General features: G+C 45.1%; 1 protein-coding gene across 1 annotated transcript in view; it reads left to right on the forward strand.

Annotated features, from left to right (window-relative positions):
- Positions 1–1,497: 1,497 nt before the first annotated feature.
- LOC100895811 (uncharacterized) overlaps positions 1,498–18,868 on the forward strand; it is a 56,072-nt gene continuing 38,701 nt past the window's right edge. The window contains exons 1-4 of the mRNA XM_078345290.1: positions 1,498–1,509; positions 8,210–8,318; positions 11,649–12,218; positions 12,782–12,925. Of these exons, the coding sequence (XP_078201416.1) occupies positions 1,498–1,509; positions 8,210–8,318; positions 11,649–12,218; positions 12,782–12,925 (835 nt within the window). The remainder of the gene's footprint in view (positions 1,510–8,209; positions 8,319–11,648; positions 12,219–12,781; positions 12,926–18,868) is intronic.

The following is an 18,868-nucleotide window of genomic DNA, read 5'->3' on the forward strand; positions in this document are numbered from 1 at the left end:
CGCCCAGCTGATGATAGTTTGTTGTAATGGTACAAATGGATTAAGATGATTACCATATGTGGTAAAAAGGATTTTGCAGCTGTGTTTTGGGTAAGGCTCTTGTGATGGGGAGGTAATCCTGATCATGTGGTGGGTATTAACTGAAATCACAAGGGTCCTTATAAGAGGGAGGCAGGCAAGAGCCAGAGAAGATGTGCAGATGGAAGCAGAGATTAGAGTCATGTGAGGTCTGAGTCAAGGAAAGCAGATGACCTCTAAAAACTGAGAAAAGCAAGAACACCGATTTTCATCTATATCTTCCAGAAGTAATCTAGCCTGCCAACACTTTGATTTCAGTCCACTGGAACTAATTTTGAATTTCTGACCTTCAGAAACGCAAAATCCTAAGTCTGCGTTATTTTAAACCATTAAGTTTATGGTAATTTGTTACAATGGCAACAGGAAATGAATACAATTGAGACATCAGCACAGACCATGCACACCAGAATCTCTGGTGCTCTTTCCTCCCTGCTTCTCCCATTAAGAAGCATCTCAGTTTACAATGGTCAAGTCTGAGTTAACACCAAATTCATTTCACGGATGCACAAAAACTTTACTTCTATGATCTCTGCTCCTCCTTCCCACTTTCATGCTGCTGTTGTTACAGATTACATCTCTATACATTGTGTGCCTGTCACTCAAGATTTATAATCTTGCTTTATGTAGTGGTCATTCAAATCAGATAGAGAAAAAGAGAGAAGTGGCTGGGTGCAGTGGCTCATGCCTACAATCCCAGCATTTTTAGAGGCTAAGGCAGGTGAATCACCTGAGGTCAGGAGTTCAAGGCCAGCCAGTCCAACACGGTGAAACCCTATCTCTACCAAAAATACAAAAAGTAGCTGAGCACACTGGTGTGCGCCTGTAATCCCAGCTACTTGGGAGGCTGAGGCAGGAGAATCACTTGAACCCAGGAGGCAGAGGATCACGCCACTGCACTCCAGCCTGGGCAACAGAGCAAGTTTCCATTTTTTTTTTTTTTTTTTTAAAAAAGGAAAAAAAGAAAGAAGTTACAAACAAAAGTACATTTATACTGCTTTTTACTTTTACCTATGCTGTTACATTAACCGGGCCTTTTATTTCTTAGTGTGGACTTGAGTTTCTGTCTAGTTTCCTTCCATTTCAATATGACTTGTTCCCTTTAGCATTTCTTGTGGAGAAGATCAGCTAGCAACAAATCTCTCAGATCAGGTCATCTTTTCTTTTTTAAAATTATAGCATGCCTCAATTTCTCCTTTGAAAAATGGATTTGCTGGATGTAGGTATTATGAGAAGTCAGCCTTTAAGGTTACCGAGGCTCCTTTGTGTGTGAGGAGGTGTGAAACAGCCAGCACCTCTTTATTTCTCACTCCTGATCTTGCCGGTGGGCTGTGGCAGTTCTACTGCAGGCCACAGGTGGGTAGAGCAGAGATCTGATTCTCCTGGATTTCCAGGCTGAAGGTGAAACACTCTCTGGGACGCATGGCTCTGAGCGTAAGAGCACATAGAGTGAGCCCAAAGCAGCATGTGTGTTTGGCTCTTAGCTTGGATAGGTACATCCATATCCACTCACATGCCAGCAAGCCAAAGCAAGTCACCCAGTCCTTTGCTTCTGGAACAAGGATGTACATTCCTCCTGGGCAGGGTTGCAGGTGCAACAAAAGGAATAAATTTTTCCTGAGCTACAATACAATCTCCCACCAAAAGTCATGCAGCCATTTAGTTAACAACTTTTCTTGAATAGTTCGGTTATCATCAGTGATCCAAATATTGATAAACATGACTTAACCTTTGTCAGATGGAGAGACTGGAAAAATGTTCCCCATTCTGTAGGTTGCCTGTTCACTCTGATGACAGTTTCTTTTGCTGTGCAGAAGCTGTTGCTCTTTAGTTTTATTGGACCTGATTTGTCAATGTTTGCTTTTGTTGCAATTGCCTTTGACATTTTTGTCATAAAATCTTTGCCCATGCCTATGTCCTGAATGATATTGCCTAGATTATATGCCCAATTTATTGTTCTTTTCTGACATCCTCAAAACTCCACCTCATTCAATCATGGCTTTGAAACCTGGTTTAATCACCCCTCCTCATATCCACCCTTCAGCCTGAATTCCAGCAACACAGACTCCCAGTGCTTTAATTTGTAGTGTGGTTTTATCCTCTCTTGTTTCCCCACTACCAGGTTCCACTCTGTTCTTTGTCTTCACCTAGAATTCATCAACCTTAGAAATCTTTAGCTCCAACATTAGTATTTTATACTATTTTCTAGAAGCTTCACTAAGCTCCATTTATTCTCAGAAATTCTCTCTAAGGTGAGCTTCATGGGCAGAAAGAAGAATGAGTGAAAGTGGCAGTCTGACAGTAAAAAGGGCTGGAATAAACAGAACAAATCATTATCCTTTTCTGCACCCTTATTTCATTTGTGTGAACAAGTTTGCTTTCTGATTTGTAACCAGAACATCTGGCCAAAGAAAAAACTGCCTGTCATCTTAGCTCCAGAAAGCTGCTGTCATCTTATTGCATCCCAAGTGGCTCCTTTTGCAGGATTCCTGGAAGGATAATGTGAGCTCTGCTGTTTCACTGAAGAGTGACTTCACTGGGCCGGTCCTGTGTCCTTCCCACAAATGTGGTTCCAGATTTCATCCAGCGTAGCTCTTTACTGTGGTGCTGACTGTAATTTGGGTTTACCATTACTCCAGTGGAAGCTAAGAAGTATTTACCCTCTTTTTATTTAGCACTTTAATCAGAGTGTAATGATATCAAAGTCCATGTAAACTGCTGAAGAGAACTTTAAAACAGCATCCTGAACGAGAACACATGCCCTATTTAATCGTTGTATGAGTTTATTCTCATTCATGAAAAGGTAATTTAAGAAAGGACCACAAATTCCTCCTTCTCTCCTAAGCCTGCCACTGCAGCATCTCTATTTTCATTGTCTAGATTTTATGTCTAAACATTCTTTTATAATTTATAACATTGGTGAATGTGGGCTCAGGTCTTTATTTCTGTGACCTTAGCCCCCGAAACTGCTGTCATTCATAAAGGTATTTTAAGACCCCCTTACATCACTATTTAAAGACAGACACCTTCAACTGAAATGCATTGCAGGTGATTTCCTCATTTCAATGACTAATTTAATTGCAAATATATTTATTTAGAATAAAGTGAAAGGTTCTTCATGCAGTTATATTTAATCTGTTACTTCTTCATTAAAGAGCTTCCTCTGAGGAAGTTACCAAAGTAAGTGGCTACTTTGAATAGCAGAACTGGCACGAGCAGCCTATCGGTGGAAATACACTAACACTATGAATTAAAAAGGAAAGAAGAAAGGTCTTGTGTTTGATCAAATATTTATCTATTAATGTAGAAGTTCTCCTTGGAACTCTGGATGGTGTGATTGCTTTTAACAGTAATGAGAAGAAAGAAGCAAATTTATCAGAGAATCTCCAAATCCCAAGCAACTGTGATCCCCGAAGCCTGGTTCTCTTCCCAGCTTGCTTTTATTCCGTTAAGTGCCTTTGTGGCCAAGTCACAGTCCTGGCAGCTAATGGCATGACTCATGCAATGAACACACCTGCTCAGACTGGATTCAAATCAGGAAATATTGGACACTCTCCTTGGAACTATATTTATAGCAAATGGAAGCTGTCAAAACAAAACTGTTTATTAGCAACATAGCTTGGGTCTCCTAGAAAACAACTCAAAAGTAGTGCTCCTCGGGACTCTGTCTCTGTTGAAGTAAGAATAACTTCACTCTCAACCAACATGACAAAGATTTCCATGAGAGCACTGGCTGCTATGATACACCAAACTTATTTTTCCAGTTAATGTGTACATGTCTTTACTCAGCCAAGGAGCTGTGATAACAGATTTACCTTTGACGACAGAGCTGTCAGTGTGAATTCCTTTTGCTTTCTTCTTCTTCTATCTCATTTCAGACTCCAGGGCTTTGTACATAGCCAGGATTTCAGTTACCGTGGGATATTTCCAAATTTAATCTCCAGCCAAGGTGTGGATATTTATGAGTATTTCATAATTCAGTCAGCTTACTAGATATAACCATTTGATTTTAACACAGATACCTAAGTCCAAAACTTAACTTTTTAAAAATTTCTTTAACCTCGCTTCTTTCTCTGTGTTCTCTAGTTTGGTTAGAAACACCACTAACTAACTAAGCAAGACTTTTTCTTTTTTGAGACGGAGTTTCGCTCTTGTTACCCAGGCTGGAGTACAATGGCACGATCTTGGCTCACCACAACCTCCGCCTCCCAGGTTCAAGCAATTCTCCTGCCTCAGCCTCCCAAGAATCTGGGACTACAGGCGCGTGCCAGCATGCCCAGCTAACTTTTGTATTTTTAGTAGAGACAGGGTTTCACCATGTTGACCAGGATGGTCTCTTGACCTCGTGATCCCCACCTCGGCCTCCCAAAGTGCTGGGATCATAGGCGTGAGCCACCGCGCCCAGCTTAAGCAAGACTTAATAATCATTCTTTCTTCCTCTTCCTCCTTGTCATTGTCATTTCTACATGCCCACTGGTTTCACTCTTCCATACAGGCACCTCCTAAACCCTTTGGGACTGGTTTCCCTGCCTCCCTTTCCCAGGCCTGCCCGTCCCACTAGAGGCTAAGCTATCTCTCACTAGAAGATTACAACAACCTACTACGGTGACTCAGCCCTCGGAACATGGACTCTGTGTTGGTTGGTTGGTTCATGTATAAAACCCAGGAAAGTATTTGCTTGTCCTTTTCTTCCAACTGACCTTGTGCTCAGGACAACTGTTATGTTTATATGACCACTTTGCTGATTTTTGTTGTTGCTGCTGTTGTTGATGACCCCCTCAGGCAGGAAGTCCATCTAGGGAAGCCACTGTCTTTGTGAAAACTTCACAATGCAGCATATGGGACCAGCATCTCAGACTTGGCAAATGTCAGCCCCAACCCCTATGTCCCCCAGATCTGTATTTCCAGCATAAAGGGGCTGGTTGGAGGAAACAGACTTCATTCAGACATATCAAAGGAACGTGAATGCCGCAAAGAAAATAGAGTCCTATGACTAGTAGAGAGGGAAGACATCAAAGAAAACTGTCATCAGAGACTGCATCCAGTTGAGCAAACTCGCCTTTCAACTTAGTAAGGGTAATTACTATGCATGTGTGTGTACTCACCAGGAGTAAAATCTCCAGGGACACAGAGGAGACATTCCAGGTCCCTTGCCCTGGCCCCCTATGGCTCTTTGCACTGTGTCTTCTGTGTTAAAATGTACCTGAAATTTGTCTTAAACAGGTATGTTAGGGCACACAACACAGAAATAATTGATATGGAAGAAGAAGATTTTGCTCACAGTTCCCCAGAAACAGGAAGTGCTCTATGCTGGAGAGGCACCAGGCTTGGCCAGGAGGCACAGGAGGCAGAGGGAAAAACATGAGAAAGTGCTTTTATTGTGGTTTTTACAGGAAGAAATGGGCAAGGCAGAGTAAGCTGCTTAGAATTTTCTAGTTTAATTCCCATAAACTCTGGGCAGAAGGGCTGTCTCTAGTTATCTGCTACTGACCCTGGGATGACTAAGGCAGGGGAACATTGCCTCCTGTAGTATAAGAGTCAGGCAGAGGAGGTGGTACGGAACACAGACTATGGATTGGTTGGTTTGTGTATAAAAAGCCCACTCCCAGGAGAGTCTTTGCTGTCTGTGAAAACTATTTGGCCCTGAGAGCAGCAATCTCGCCCTAGTCATGAGTCCCTATCTTAGTCCATTTTGTGTTGCTATAACAGAATACCAGAAAGAGAGTAATTTATAAAGAATAGAGGTTCACTTAGCTCATAATTCTGGAGGCTGGGAAGTCCAAGATCAAGCAGCTGTATCTGCTGAAGCTGTATCTTCTTGCTACATGATCCCATGGTATCCTATGGTGGAAGGGTGGATGGGCAAGTGAGCACTTGTAAAGGAGAACCAGGCTGGACTCATTTGATAACAATCCACTCTTGACTAACTAACCACTCCCAAGATTAACCATTCATGAGAGCAGAGCCCTGATAACCCAGTCACCTCTTATTAGGCCCCACCTCCCAACACTATTGCATTGTGGATTAAATTTCCAACACATGAGTTTTGGGGAACACATTCAAACCATAACAGTCCCCACCTGTCAAAGTATGATAAACAAGAAAACAATAGCATCACCAGGCTTATCTTGGGCTACTATGACCAACCCCAGAGAATGCCCTGTGAACACGCTTGCCATTTGCCTTGTTTGCATCTCAGTGACTCACACTTTATAGCAGAATCTGCTCTTGCCTTGCCTAATTTTCCAGGCCTTATTATTTAGAACACTCCACTGACTTCTGACTTCCAGCATCTGTGTATTTGGGCCTTTAGGAATTCTCCAAAGCCAAGTTAAAAACTACACTGCCCTTCTAAAGAAAGGCCAGGTCTGACCAATGCCAGTGGGCTGCAGTATATGACTGTATAAATACCCCAGCTCCCTCACCTCTAGGTGTGTGCTCTTCACCATTTCCCAGTTTCCCTGTGAAATTAGATTCCAATTGTTCACTTTGCTTGCCAACTTTATGCTGTATCTTTTCTCCAGTTGCCTTTCTTTTCTTCAACATTTTCTCATTTACCTACCTGTGTTCCCTACAGTCCCATATAAACTTCTTGCACATCTTTGTACTGGGATCTGCTTCTGGGGGCGTACAAACCAAGTCATGTCCTCCTTTTCCTCTGCCTAGAATGTTGCTCCTTTCTTTTTGGCCTGAGGAACTGCTAAAGAGCTTTCAAATTGTATCTAAAAGTGTGACATCTGTAGGCAGTCTTATCTGTCACTTGATGCTGGCTTTCCCACTGCTTTGTCTGTATTCTCACAGCATTTTCTGTATACTACCTACCAATTAATATGTTGTGACTTTGTACATACATTTTTCTCCCTTTTAAGACAGGAAGTTTCATGAAGGACGATTGTCTAATTCTTTTCCTTTGTACCCAAAACAGCATGGCACATAAGTAAGTGGTGTATAAATTCTGGGCAAATTACAGAATCTCTAAAATCAAATATCCATTTATTATATACTTTTCAGAGATTCACTTCTGTCCTAAAATCTGTAATAATTTGCCTCCCTCTGCACCTTACTCTGATTATTTTATTATTACTATTACTATTATTATTATTATTATTATTTTGAGATGGAGTCTTGCTCTGTTGCAATGGTATGATATCGGCTCACTGAAACCTCTGCTTCCTGGGTTCAAGCAATTATCTTGCCTCAGCCTCCTGAATAGCTAGGACTACAGACACCCATCATTATGGCCAGCTAATTTTTGTATTTTTAGTAAAGATGAGGTTTCACCATATTAGCCAGGCTGGTCTCAAACTCCTGACCTTGTGATCTACCCACCTCAGCCTCCCAAAGTGCTGGGGTTTCAGGTGTGAGTCACTGCACCCAGCCTGGTTATTTTTATTGTAAAAAGATATGTTTGGGAACCAAGAGACAAAACTCACCATTATATATTTTTTAATATTGTCTCTTTATTGCCTGCAAACACATTGCCAAATGATAAACAAATACTGCCTCTTTTTTGGTTACAACCTTTGCCAAAAGGTGAGGATCTTCAATTGTCCAACGATCCTGGGCTTGAATGCATGTGTCACTCCAAAATTCCTATGTTGGAACTTAATTCCCAAGGTGATAACATTAATAGGTGGGGCCCTTGGAGGTGATAAGACCAGGAGGGCTCCACCCTTGTGGATGGGATTAGTGCCCTTATAAAAGAGCTTGAGAGATAATATTTGTCCCTTTTCTTGATCTGTCCTTCCACCAGGAGAGGATACAGTAACTAAGCACCATCTTCAAGTAGTATCCCTCAGCAGACACCAAATCTGCTGGTACCTTGACCTTGGACTCCCTGGCCTCCAGAAATGAGAAATCAATCTATTTGTTTATAAATTATCCCATCTAAGGTGTTTTTGTTATAACAGCAAGAAGGGACCAAGGGTACATGAAAGCGTCTATGCTAAAAGTCTTAACTCTCCAACCCCATTGAGGACTTTAAGAAATACCTTAATGAAAACATATAAAAGGAAGCAAGCAACATTTCAAGAGAAAGCAGAGCTTCTAGCAAAGAATTTGCAAATATTCCATGTTCTTATCATCTGCTGTTTATACAAGAACCAGACTTTTGATGCTCCTTTTTCATTCCCAGCAGCTGGTCAATGTGCTGAAGAGAAGGAAAGACAGTTTTTCAGGCCTATACGGAGAATTTCCTCGAGGGTCTTTCAGGAATGAAATACTTCAGGAAAGAATTTTCTATGGTAGTTTAATCACACACTTTTTACTACTAAATCCTCAGATACTCATTAACAATAAAAATTAAAGCTCACTCTAATTTTTTTTTTAGTATTTCTAAAATTAAAAACAATATGCAGTGTCCTTACTTCTCTCCTTGTGTCTGGATGGACCATTGGCTTAGTAGGACTTGAGACTGGGCCCCATGGGACGCAATGGCCACGAGGCTGAGATGGGGAGTGGGAGAACAGGGATGGGGCCAGGCTCTGAGGGTATGTGGGGCTCCTCTTTGCTGAAGATGGAGCCACATAACAGGCTGAGGATTCTTCATTTGGGGCCAGGTGTTGGGGTCTCAACTATGCCTAGAAGAGCTCAATGAGAATTTGAATGGCAACCCCAGAACTACACTGGGCTGCTGTGTGGACACACAGGTGTTTCCAGGTATGTTTTACAAGGCTGGTGCAGACTTGTCTTAGAATGTCAATATTTTAATCCAACCATTTAAAAATTGTAGCATACACTTCCCATGTTTTTGCCCTTGTGTCATGAATAAACGTCTTTTAAAATGTTTGTATCTCGGCTGTTTTGAGAAGTCAGTTCTGACAGATCTTTGCTTCCACGAACATGAGGAACTTCTTTCGTTATCTTGGTTGTGTCTGTTGGGCAGGCTGTCAGTATCAGAGTCTTGACAAAATTCAGGTTTGTGTTTTTCAAAGCATGTTTCAGGGAACCTTATTCTCTTCTAGATGTTTCCTTTAAAAGTTAAATAAAATGTCTCCATAGCTAAATGAATTTGGATAATTTTGTATGTACCATGTCAATCTGTTGGAGATTCACAAAGTTCTCAGTGAAGTAACCTATTTTAACTTCATGGAACCTGACATTTCTCAACCTGTCTAACCATTGCATACTTTTCTTGGTGATATCTGCTGACATCACTCAGGGGAGAGGAACCTACTTTGAGAATTGCTCCTCTTGATTCTGTCGGAAGGACCCTCCCAAGGTCTCTATCTTCTCCCCATTCTCTGGCAAAAAGCACAGCAGAACTGTCTTAGGAGAATAGATTACCTAAGCGAAGGTTCCCCATCTCTTCACGGTGCCTCGAGGTCTGGGTGCAGCCAGGACATTTTTGTCTTCAGTAGCTTTTGCTGTTTTGATCCAAAGTGAGATCTAAATGTACTGACAACAAATGCGTTTTTTTTTCTTTGCAGAACATAAAAACAACAAGCAAACAAACAAAACTCCTATGTGTATATCATCCATTAAATTTAATGCAAATTTTTTTAGGAATTGCATATTTTTTTAGTTACAAAGAGAGGCGTTACTTTCAGAGTTTTCTCCTCAGGTTTTAACTAATTTCTAAGTGCAGAAGAGGTGGCTTTCCAGACAGTATTTCTCTGCAGAGCTGAGGCCGAGTTTCGGCATGCACTCAGTGTTTCTCCAATCATTGTAAAGTGCCCAGTGCCCTAGGTCTTAGTCATCATGAAAATAACATAAGGGATGAAACCCTGAGTGTGTGTGTGTGTGTGTGTGTGTGTGTGTTAGCATTCAGATGGGATGCCTTCGTGCTAAGCAATACAGTTAGAAACAAGAGAATCCTCGTTGTAAATATCATTTCTATCCTAAGTTTGGACATCCAAGATGCTTGGCCAACAGACTAACACCTCAGTTGGCTATTAAGACTTCTATGCTGTTGAGGCAGCTTGTTGTTACTAATAGATCCAACCTCTTGAGAATAGCAAAAGGAGTCGGGAATTCTCTTTCCTTAACTTGCTGTTGCAGGTGAGAGTGATTCCATGTGTTATCTTATCTGAATGCCCCAGTCTGGCATATTTTTGAAGCCATATTGGAGTAATACAGCAAGTAACTAACCAATCTTATAGAACACCATCCCTGAGCAGAGAAACATGTGGTGGAAGACCCTCTGTCACTGTAGACCCTGTTCCACTCTCTTTGAGTACCAGGGTCTCCCCTGTCTGGCTCCGGTTACCTGTGGCCATGGAGAATTGCTCTGAGAAACTCCAATGGCTGGAGCTGAGTTTCTCACTGCTGGGTTGCTGCAGGCTGGCCATTCCCACTCCTGGAGGCCGCAAGGTTGTCTGACAACCTTCTCCAAACAGCCACCCTCAGTGGGGTACCAGATGATGGTAGCTACTCCCTCCTATTGCCTCTTCAGGGCAGGGCTGATAGCCTAAGCATGCTCCATTCTTCTGTGCCGATTTTTCAAAATCATGCCCACATATTTGTTGAAAGTACTTTATCAATTTTTTTTAATTACTACTTGAGAATGGCCACCTCTTTTCAGCCTAGACCCTAACAGATACAGATAGCAACATCCCTTTCTCTGACACATTCTCAATTGTTTCCTTTGTCACCTGGTGCAAAAAGAGACTTACGTAGTTTCTGATATAACCATCGATCACCAAGAATACACCCATGCTTATGTTAGTCTGCATGCATGACATATGCATGCATGTGTGTATATTAAATGAAAGAAAGGAGAGAAATTTCTATATACATATTCCTTGAATTCCACCCACTGTAGCTGACATCAAGATCAGAGAGACTGATGCTAACACATTAAAAAGAAATTTTAACACCTCATGAATCTGCATCATCCAAGGTAGTTATTAGCATTTCCACTAAACAAATGACACCTCGCTAAATCCGGTGAAAGCATTAGACAAGAAAGTTTAAATACTGTAAGATATTTGTGGGAGAACAAAGAATAAGAAGGCTGACATATGTCTTTCTAAATAAAGATGCCAACTGTAAGAAAGACAAATCCAGCACATGTTCAGCAACTCCACTGATTTGTTATGCATTTACAGTGTTTTTAGGGAATGAGCAAAATAACAGCTAAAAATCACTGGGCATAAGCTTTGCTTCCCACCCCACTGTTAACAAAAATCATGAGTACTTCCACTAGGCCAGCAGATGTGCCCGGAGTTCTCTCAATGGTTGGATCTGCTCTCTGTATGTTCAGGCCTCAGAAAGCACAGCTTCTAAGTGACCTTTTACATAATTAATAAGCACAGAGAAGGTAGAAAGTAGTAGAAGTGTTCCCTGTTCTCCACGGAGAATGGGGAAAGAGGCCTTTAAAATGGTCAATGAACATTGACGTATTGCCTTTGGCCAAGCAGTCTTGGAACAATTAGCACTTTGTTTTCAGAGATTACTGCAAAGGCCCTGATGTACTTTTTTTGTAGCAGTGGAAAAGAGATTGGACAATTGGTCCTCCTACTTGACTATAAGCTCCAGGAATGGACCATGTACAATAGTCCTCCCTTGTTCATGGTTTCGCTTTCTGTGGTTTCAGTTACCAGCAGTCAACCAGCACCCAGAAATATGAATAGGAAGTTCTAGAAATGAACAATTTATCAGTTTTAAATTGCATGCTGGGCGAGTGCCTGCCAGCGTGTGTGCCCCTACGGAAGCTGAGACTGCGCTTCCTGTGAGGATCTGGCAAGAGCAGTGGCACTGCTTGAGGGAGTCAGAGGAGACAGTGGCCCGGGCGGGGCAGGCGGGAAATCAGCTGAGGTGGCAGATCCGGCCCAGTCCAGCCGGAGGGAAGTCAGCGGAGGTGGCTGCTGCAGCTCCGGCCTGGCCCGGCCACAGGGAAGTCAGTGGAGGTGGCAGCAGCCCCAGCCGGTGGGAAGTCGGCGGCTGCAGCGGTCCCAGCCTGGATGTAGAGAAGTCAGCGGCAGTGACGGCAGCTGCCCAGCCAGAGGGAAGTCAGCATAGGCGGCAGTGGCTCCGGCCCGCCCCGGCTGGAGGGAAGTCAGCAGAGCAGGTGGGCGCCCTGGCCCGACCAGAGGAAAGTCAGCGGAGGCAGAGGCGGCGGCGGTGGTGGCGTGGTCAGACCGAGTTTCTTTGGAGAAGCCATGGTGGCTTCCACGTGATGGTGAAGGAGGCAGTTCTCTGCGGTAAGTGGCAGGGACTTGTACCCCACTGGGAATCCTCCAGACCTCCCTGCTTTTTCTCCATGGCTCCCTGCTTTGTCTGGGATGGGTTGGTGGCACTATGGGGTGCAACACTGCCAGCGGCAAGGGATGGGTTCAGGGTGCTGTCAGGTGTTATGTTGCCCCCAGTGGTGGGAAGGTGTGAGATCCACGACATCATTGCCTGTGTCTGGGAGCTGGTTGGGGGCACTATCCAAGGCTGCATCGCCCACATGGGGAGTGGGTTGGGGGCACTGTCTGGTGCTGCAGTGCTGGTGGTGGAGGATGGTTTAGGGGGTGCTACACTGCTGGTGGGGGGGAGTGCCCGAGCATAGCCTGGGTGGTCCCAGTGGTTCCCATGGAGCGGGAAGCCCAGGCACCATGGTGTCTCCAGTCTCTACTCCCTAGCCAGTTTGGGCCAAAAAGAGATGCTGTGGCCTTTGGAGGGTGGGTGTGAGTGCCTTCACTGAAACTGGCCCATGCCACCCAGTGGCTAGCATGACAAGGTGGGGGGTCTAATGCTACCACTCTCTTGTGTCCCATTCTAGGCTTTTCTGGCTTTGCCAGCCCAGCTGCTCCATGCCACAAGAAGGAAGAACTATCTGCTGCACGCTGGAGGCTGGAGCCTGTGGCACCATGGCTCGCCTCACTGCAGTGGGTGGCAGCGATGGAGACTGCAGAGTGCCAGAGAGGTAGGAGCATGGCTGGCTGCCACCAGGGCAGGGATGGGTGCAGAGGTGGCTAGGTGGCAGCCTCTCAGGTGGCCTTTGTCCCTGGGCCCCCCCCCCTGCTGTTTATGACAGGCAGAGCTGGGGTTGCCACCGCTTCTGATGCACTGTGTGCAGGTGGCAGCTACAGTTGAGCTGTAGGGTGGCAGTGCTGGTTCCCACCCTTCTGTTCCTTTTTGTCTCTGGTCCAGGGCACTGGTCGCAGGCGCTGGTTACCTATAGCCACTGGGATGGGCTGGGAGCCAGTTCCAGTCCTCCTCCTGCTGCAGGGCCTGATTTACGCACCGCAGCAGGATCTGGCCTTTAGGTCAGCATTGCTGGTGAAAGCGGGCAGGATCAGGGTTGCCACCATGCTGCTGAATGCCATCTCTAAGTAGCAGATGCAGCAGAATGCACAGGAGGCTGCAGGGATGGTCTCAGACAGCCTGGGAGTTGCTCAAGGCACCTCCCCCCACCCTAAGATCATGCTTCCTTGGCCCAAGCCCAGAGTGTGGGGTCACAGGCTCTGGGCCCACTGCAGCACCCAGGATGAGTCTGAATGTCAGTTTCCATCACCCTGTAGCTGCACCGCCGACCACCTAAATTAGGCACCATCGTGACATCTGGCCCTGGGATTCCTGCTGCTGGTGGGGGAGGACAGGGCCAGGGGTTGCCACTGATGCTGACTTGCGCCATTTCCAGGTGGCAGCTGTGGCTGAGCCCATGGCAGATTCTTGTGGGGCTGTTCCCCAAGGGCATGGGGGTCGGGGAGTGTACCGCCATCCCACCCTAGGGTCCACTTTTCCTTAGGCCTGGCCCAGAGCACAGGTTTGCAGCCACTGGGCACTGTGCAGCCACAGAGTTGTGACTGAGTGCCTCCTGCCCTGCTGCACCTGTGGGCTGACTGTGGCATTTTCTGGTCCTAGGTTCCATGCTACTGGGGTCAGTGTCCAGGGATGCCACCGCTGCTGCCCCATGCCATGTGTAGGCTGCTACGGCAGCTGATCCCAGAGCAGAGGCTGTCAGAGCTGGTCCCAGATAGCCTGAAGGTCGCCCAGTGCACCAGCCAAAGGGTCCGTTCTTTCTTGGCCCACACCCAGAGTGAGGATTACAGGCTCTGGGCACTGCACCACTGGCATGGGGAGACAAGTGGTGGGGGCTCCCTTACCTGCTGCACACAAAGCCCAGGTTGTCGGGAGTCAGCTCTCTCTCCAGCATGCCCCAGTCTCATCCTTGGTCAGCCCAGAGCACAGAGGCCCACTCAGTCCTGGCTCCATATCTGTGCCAAGCAGGCACAGAGCCCCAGAGCCTCAGCAGCTTTGTCTGTGGCTGGGCTAAACTGGTGCCTGCCTCATCTTGACCATCTGCCCAAGTGGGCACAGCCTCCAGCATTGCTTCCCAGACAGCTCCAGGGTGCTTCCTCCCTGGCCCCTTCTTCTGGCTCCCAGTCCCAACAGCAAACCACCCCCACCCCAGGCAGCACATCTGTTTCCCATGGGGCACTTACTGCTTGGCCTCCCAAAGTGCTGGGATTACAGGCATGAGCCACTGTGCCCAGCCTGTGGGAACTGTTTTAAATGTCGGCTGAGAAGAGGAAACATTGAAAAGTGGCAGGGAAACAGCATTTCCTGACCACACACCCCATACCAGGCATCTATCGGAAGCTCTGCTAGGAAAACATATTCAGAGAGGTCTGGTAACTTGCATCAGGTCACACAGCAAGTGAGACGCAGAGCGGTAGGCAAACCCAGGCTTCTGGGCTAGTTTCTCCCCCTGTCACATGGCCCTGGGCCACCTCTCAGGCACAGCAGAAACCCACCCAGGAAGACAAACCTCGAGGGCTGACAAGTTTGGAAAGTCAGGAAATCTCTCGTGCAAGGCTGAGACCTTTGACGCCCCTGGGGGAGTGGACTAGGGGAACTGGGCCAGGCATGTGAACACCAGGCTGATGACACTTACCAGCTGCCTCCTAACGAAACCCACCCCAGGGCCTTTGCCCTTGCTGCCTCCTCACCACAATCACCCCAGGGCCTTTGCCCCAGCTACCTCCTCACCACACCCACCCCAGGGCCTTTGCCCCAGCTGCCTCCTCACAACACCCACCCCAGGGCCTTTGCCCCTGCTGCTTCCTCACCACACTCACCCCAGTCAAATGGTATTTCTGGTTCTAGATCCTTGATGAATTGTCACACTGTCTTCCATAATGGTTGAACTAAAGTAATATTTTTCTTAAGCTGCTTATTGGTGATATGTACTCTCAAAGCAGAAACAGCCAAGTATGTTATTTTCACAGATGGCAGACTACACAAGTGTGTTTCCAAAATCTCTGGTTACTTGGGTTTCTAACCCTTCTCCTAAACTATGTAGATGGTATTCTAGTGTTTCCCTGAATTTTCTATCACAGAGGAAAAGCCAGGGTCAGCCTGATTTTCATTCATTTCTAAGTACTTTTCTCAGATCCCGGAATGGTTTAAAGTTTTCCAGCATTTCAATACATATTCTGCCAGGATATGTCTATGTTAGGATTTCTTTTTATAGAACATGATTTTTTTAAAGGTCAAGAAAAAATGTTCTCTTTGTTGTTTTTTTCATTAGTTTGTTGTTCTACTCTATTCTGAAAATGTTATTGTATTAATCTTGGAGTTTTAAAATTGGGTTTCACGGAGCTCTCGTCGTCATCACTTTCATTCTGTTACCCTTTTCCTCTACATTCTTGGAGGACTTCTCCAATGTATTCTGAATATCACTGATTTGATTTTCTTTTCTTTGAGGTATCAGTCTTGCTGATGAATATCTTCACGTGGATATTTAAATGCTCTTTGATTCCTTGCAAATCTTTTTGTTTTTTTAATTGTACTTTAGGTTCTGGGTTACATTTGCAGATCATGCAGGATTGTTACATAGGTACACACAGGGGAATGTGGTTTGCTGCCTCCATCCCCCCTTCACCCACATCTGGCATTTCTCCCCATGTTATCCCTCCCTGACCTCCCCATCCTCCCCTGCTGTCCCTCCCTTGGCCCCCACAACAGACCCCAGTGTGTGATGTTCCCCTCCCTGTGTCCATGTGTTCTCATTGTTCAACACCTGCCTATGAGTGAGAGCATGTGGTGTTGACTTGCTGTTCTTGTGTCAGTTTGCTGAGAATGCTGGTTTCCAGATTCATCCATGTCCCTACAAATGACATGAACTCATCATTTCTTATGGCTGCATAGTATTCCATGGTGTATATGTGCCACATTTTCCTTGTCCAGTCTACCGTCGATGGGCATTTGGTTTGGTTCCAGGTCTTTGCTATTGTAAACAGCACCATTATGAACATATGTGTGCATGTGTCCTTATAATAGAATGATTTATAATCCTCTGGGTATATTACTCAGTAATGGGATTGCTGGGTCAAATGGAATTTCTATTTCTAGGTCCTTGAGGAAGCGCCACAGTGTCTTCCACAATGGTTGAACTAGTTTACACTCCCACCAGCAGTGTAAAAGTGTTCCTATTTCTCCACATCCTCTCCAGCATCTGTTGTCTCCAGATTTTTTAATGATTGCCATTCTGACTGGCATGAGATGATATCTCAATGTGGTTTTGATTTGCCTTTATCTAATAATCAGTGATGATGAGCATTTTTTCATATGTTTGTTGGCCTCATATATGCCTTCTTTTGAAAAGTGTCTGTTCATATCGTTCTCCCACTTTTGGATGGGTTTGTTTGCTTTTTACTTGTATATTTGTTTTAGTTCTTTGTAGATTCTGGATATTAGCCCTTTGTCAGATGGGTAGATTGCAAAATTTTTTCCCATTCTGTTGGTTGCTGGTTCACTCTGTTGATTGTTTCTTTTGCTGTACAGAAGCTCTGGAGTTTAATTAGGTACCAGTTGTCTATTTTGACTTTTGTTGCCAACAATTTTGGTGTTTTAGTCATGAAGTCCTTGCCTATGTTACATATATTCCTTTTCATTTCCTTCCATTTCATTTTTCTTTCTTTCTTTTTTCCTTTTTTTTCTTTTTCGTGAGACAGAGTCTTGCTCTCTTGCCTAGGCTGGCATGCAGGGGTACAATCTCAGCTCACTGCAAGCTTTGCCTCCTGGATTCAAGCACTTTTCTGTCTTTGCTTCCTGAGTAGCTGGAATTACAGGTGCCCACCACCACTCCTAGCTAATTTTTTGTATTTGGGAAGTAATTGGGTCACGAGAGCAGGAACCTACAACACAGGGCTGTTTCCTAAATGCCGGGGCCAGTTTAATTCTCACAAGCTCTCATTTTGTGGAGGAGGAATTCCCACCCGAAGGCCCCACCACCAGGATGTGGAAAAGCTGAACCTGAGCTCAGGTCATGCCAACTAAATCCAGGTTCCTGTCACCCCATGACGCAGCCTTCAAGCCCCTTCCCCCTGGAATGATGACATAGTGGTGGGCTTGGCCATGCACTGCCTGACCCTGGCCGGCAGTGAACCGAGGAGACCACCCAGCTGGGACCCAGGGAGGAGGCAAAGAGGAGACCCCTCAGCAGGGTCTGTTTCTCCTGCCTGGGCTTGTCCTGCACCCAGGGCCAGTGTGGTCCTAAGGGGTATCTAGAACCCTCCCTTCCTCTTCCCTCTAAGTCTCCCCAGAGCTTCAGAAAAGTCCATGCTTAAAGATTCAGTGAAATCATTTTCAGAAAAAAGGATACATACATGCATACATACATACAAAAGCAGGAGTGTACAAGCCTGGGCAACATAGCAAGACCCCACCTCTACCAAAAAAAAAAAAAAATTAGCCAGGCATGGGGATGCATGCCTGTTGTCCCAGCTACTCAGGAGGCTGAGTCAGGAGGATCGCTTGAGCCTAGGAGTTCAAGGCTGCAGTGATCTGTGATTGTGCCGTTGCACTCCAGCCTGGGTGACAGAGCAAGATTGTGCCTCTAAAAATAAAAATTTTTAAAAAGGAAAAATAAATAAATAAAATTGCATGCTGTTCTGAGCAACATGATGAATTTCACATTGACATGCTCTATCCTGCCTGGGACATGAATCATCCCTTTGTGAAGTGTTCCTATGCTGTCTATATAACCCACCCATTAGTCACTTTATAGCTATCTCAGTTATCACATCAAAAAAACACTATATATATGGTCCAGCACTATCCTAGGTTTCAGGCATTTGCTGGGTATCTTGGAACAGATCCCTTGTGTATAAAGGGGGACTACTGTGTTATATTTTTTGACTTAACGGTTTCCTGGAACAGAAAATACATGTTTAGAGAAGGTTGAATTGATAAATGTGTGCATGATTTCTTGTGCATAAGTAGTTTAGATCAGTGTTTCAAAATGTAGCCTAAAGTACAATAGCGGTCCTGAGTGTTCCTTAGTGTCCCTTAGCTTGACTACTTGAAATCTGGCCAAACCTACCTCTTCTTCATTCCATGCATTGATCATTTGTTGGCCTTGAGTTTAATAAACCCAGACATCACAGACATTGCATGCCTAGGGGTTCAGTCAGGACTATCTTGGGATTCCCATTCATTCTGGTCATCCATCATGCCCTAAGAGTTACTGAGAGGGGTCTCGGCTTGAGAGAGAGCCACTGGCATTGAGATGACTTTGTGGAGGGTGGAACATGATTCATGGCTCTGATGATACACTTTAAAGGAGAACTGAGGACAGAAGACCTCAGGGCTAGTTGTGTCTCCCAGTGGGAAGAAAGATTGCTATTGCAAATTCCAGACAATCGACCCGCAGAGACTTTACATTAGACTCTGAGGAATATATATCATAGAGAATGCACCAAGCAAATGCATGCTTCGTATCACAAACTGGGCATTTCTGCTTACTGAGTCAGCTGAACTGGAGTTTCTATGGACCCCAGGCTAACCTTGGTCCCTTTAGCTTAGGACCCAGTCTAGAGGCATAGGACCCCGTTTAGAAACACTGCCAAATGTCTTCTTT

The sequence above is a fragment of the Callithrix jacchus genome, chromosome 1 (assembly GCF_049354715.1).
Source record: "Callithrix jacchus isolate 240 chromosome 1, calJac240_pri, whole genome shotgun sequence".
Taxonomy (NCBI): domain Eukaryota; kingdom Metazoa; phylum Chordata; class Mammalia; order Primates; family Cebidae; genus Callithrix; species Callithrix jacchus.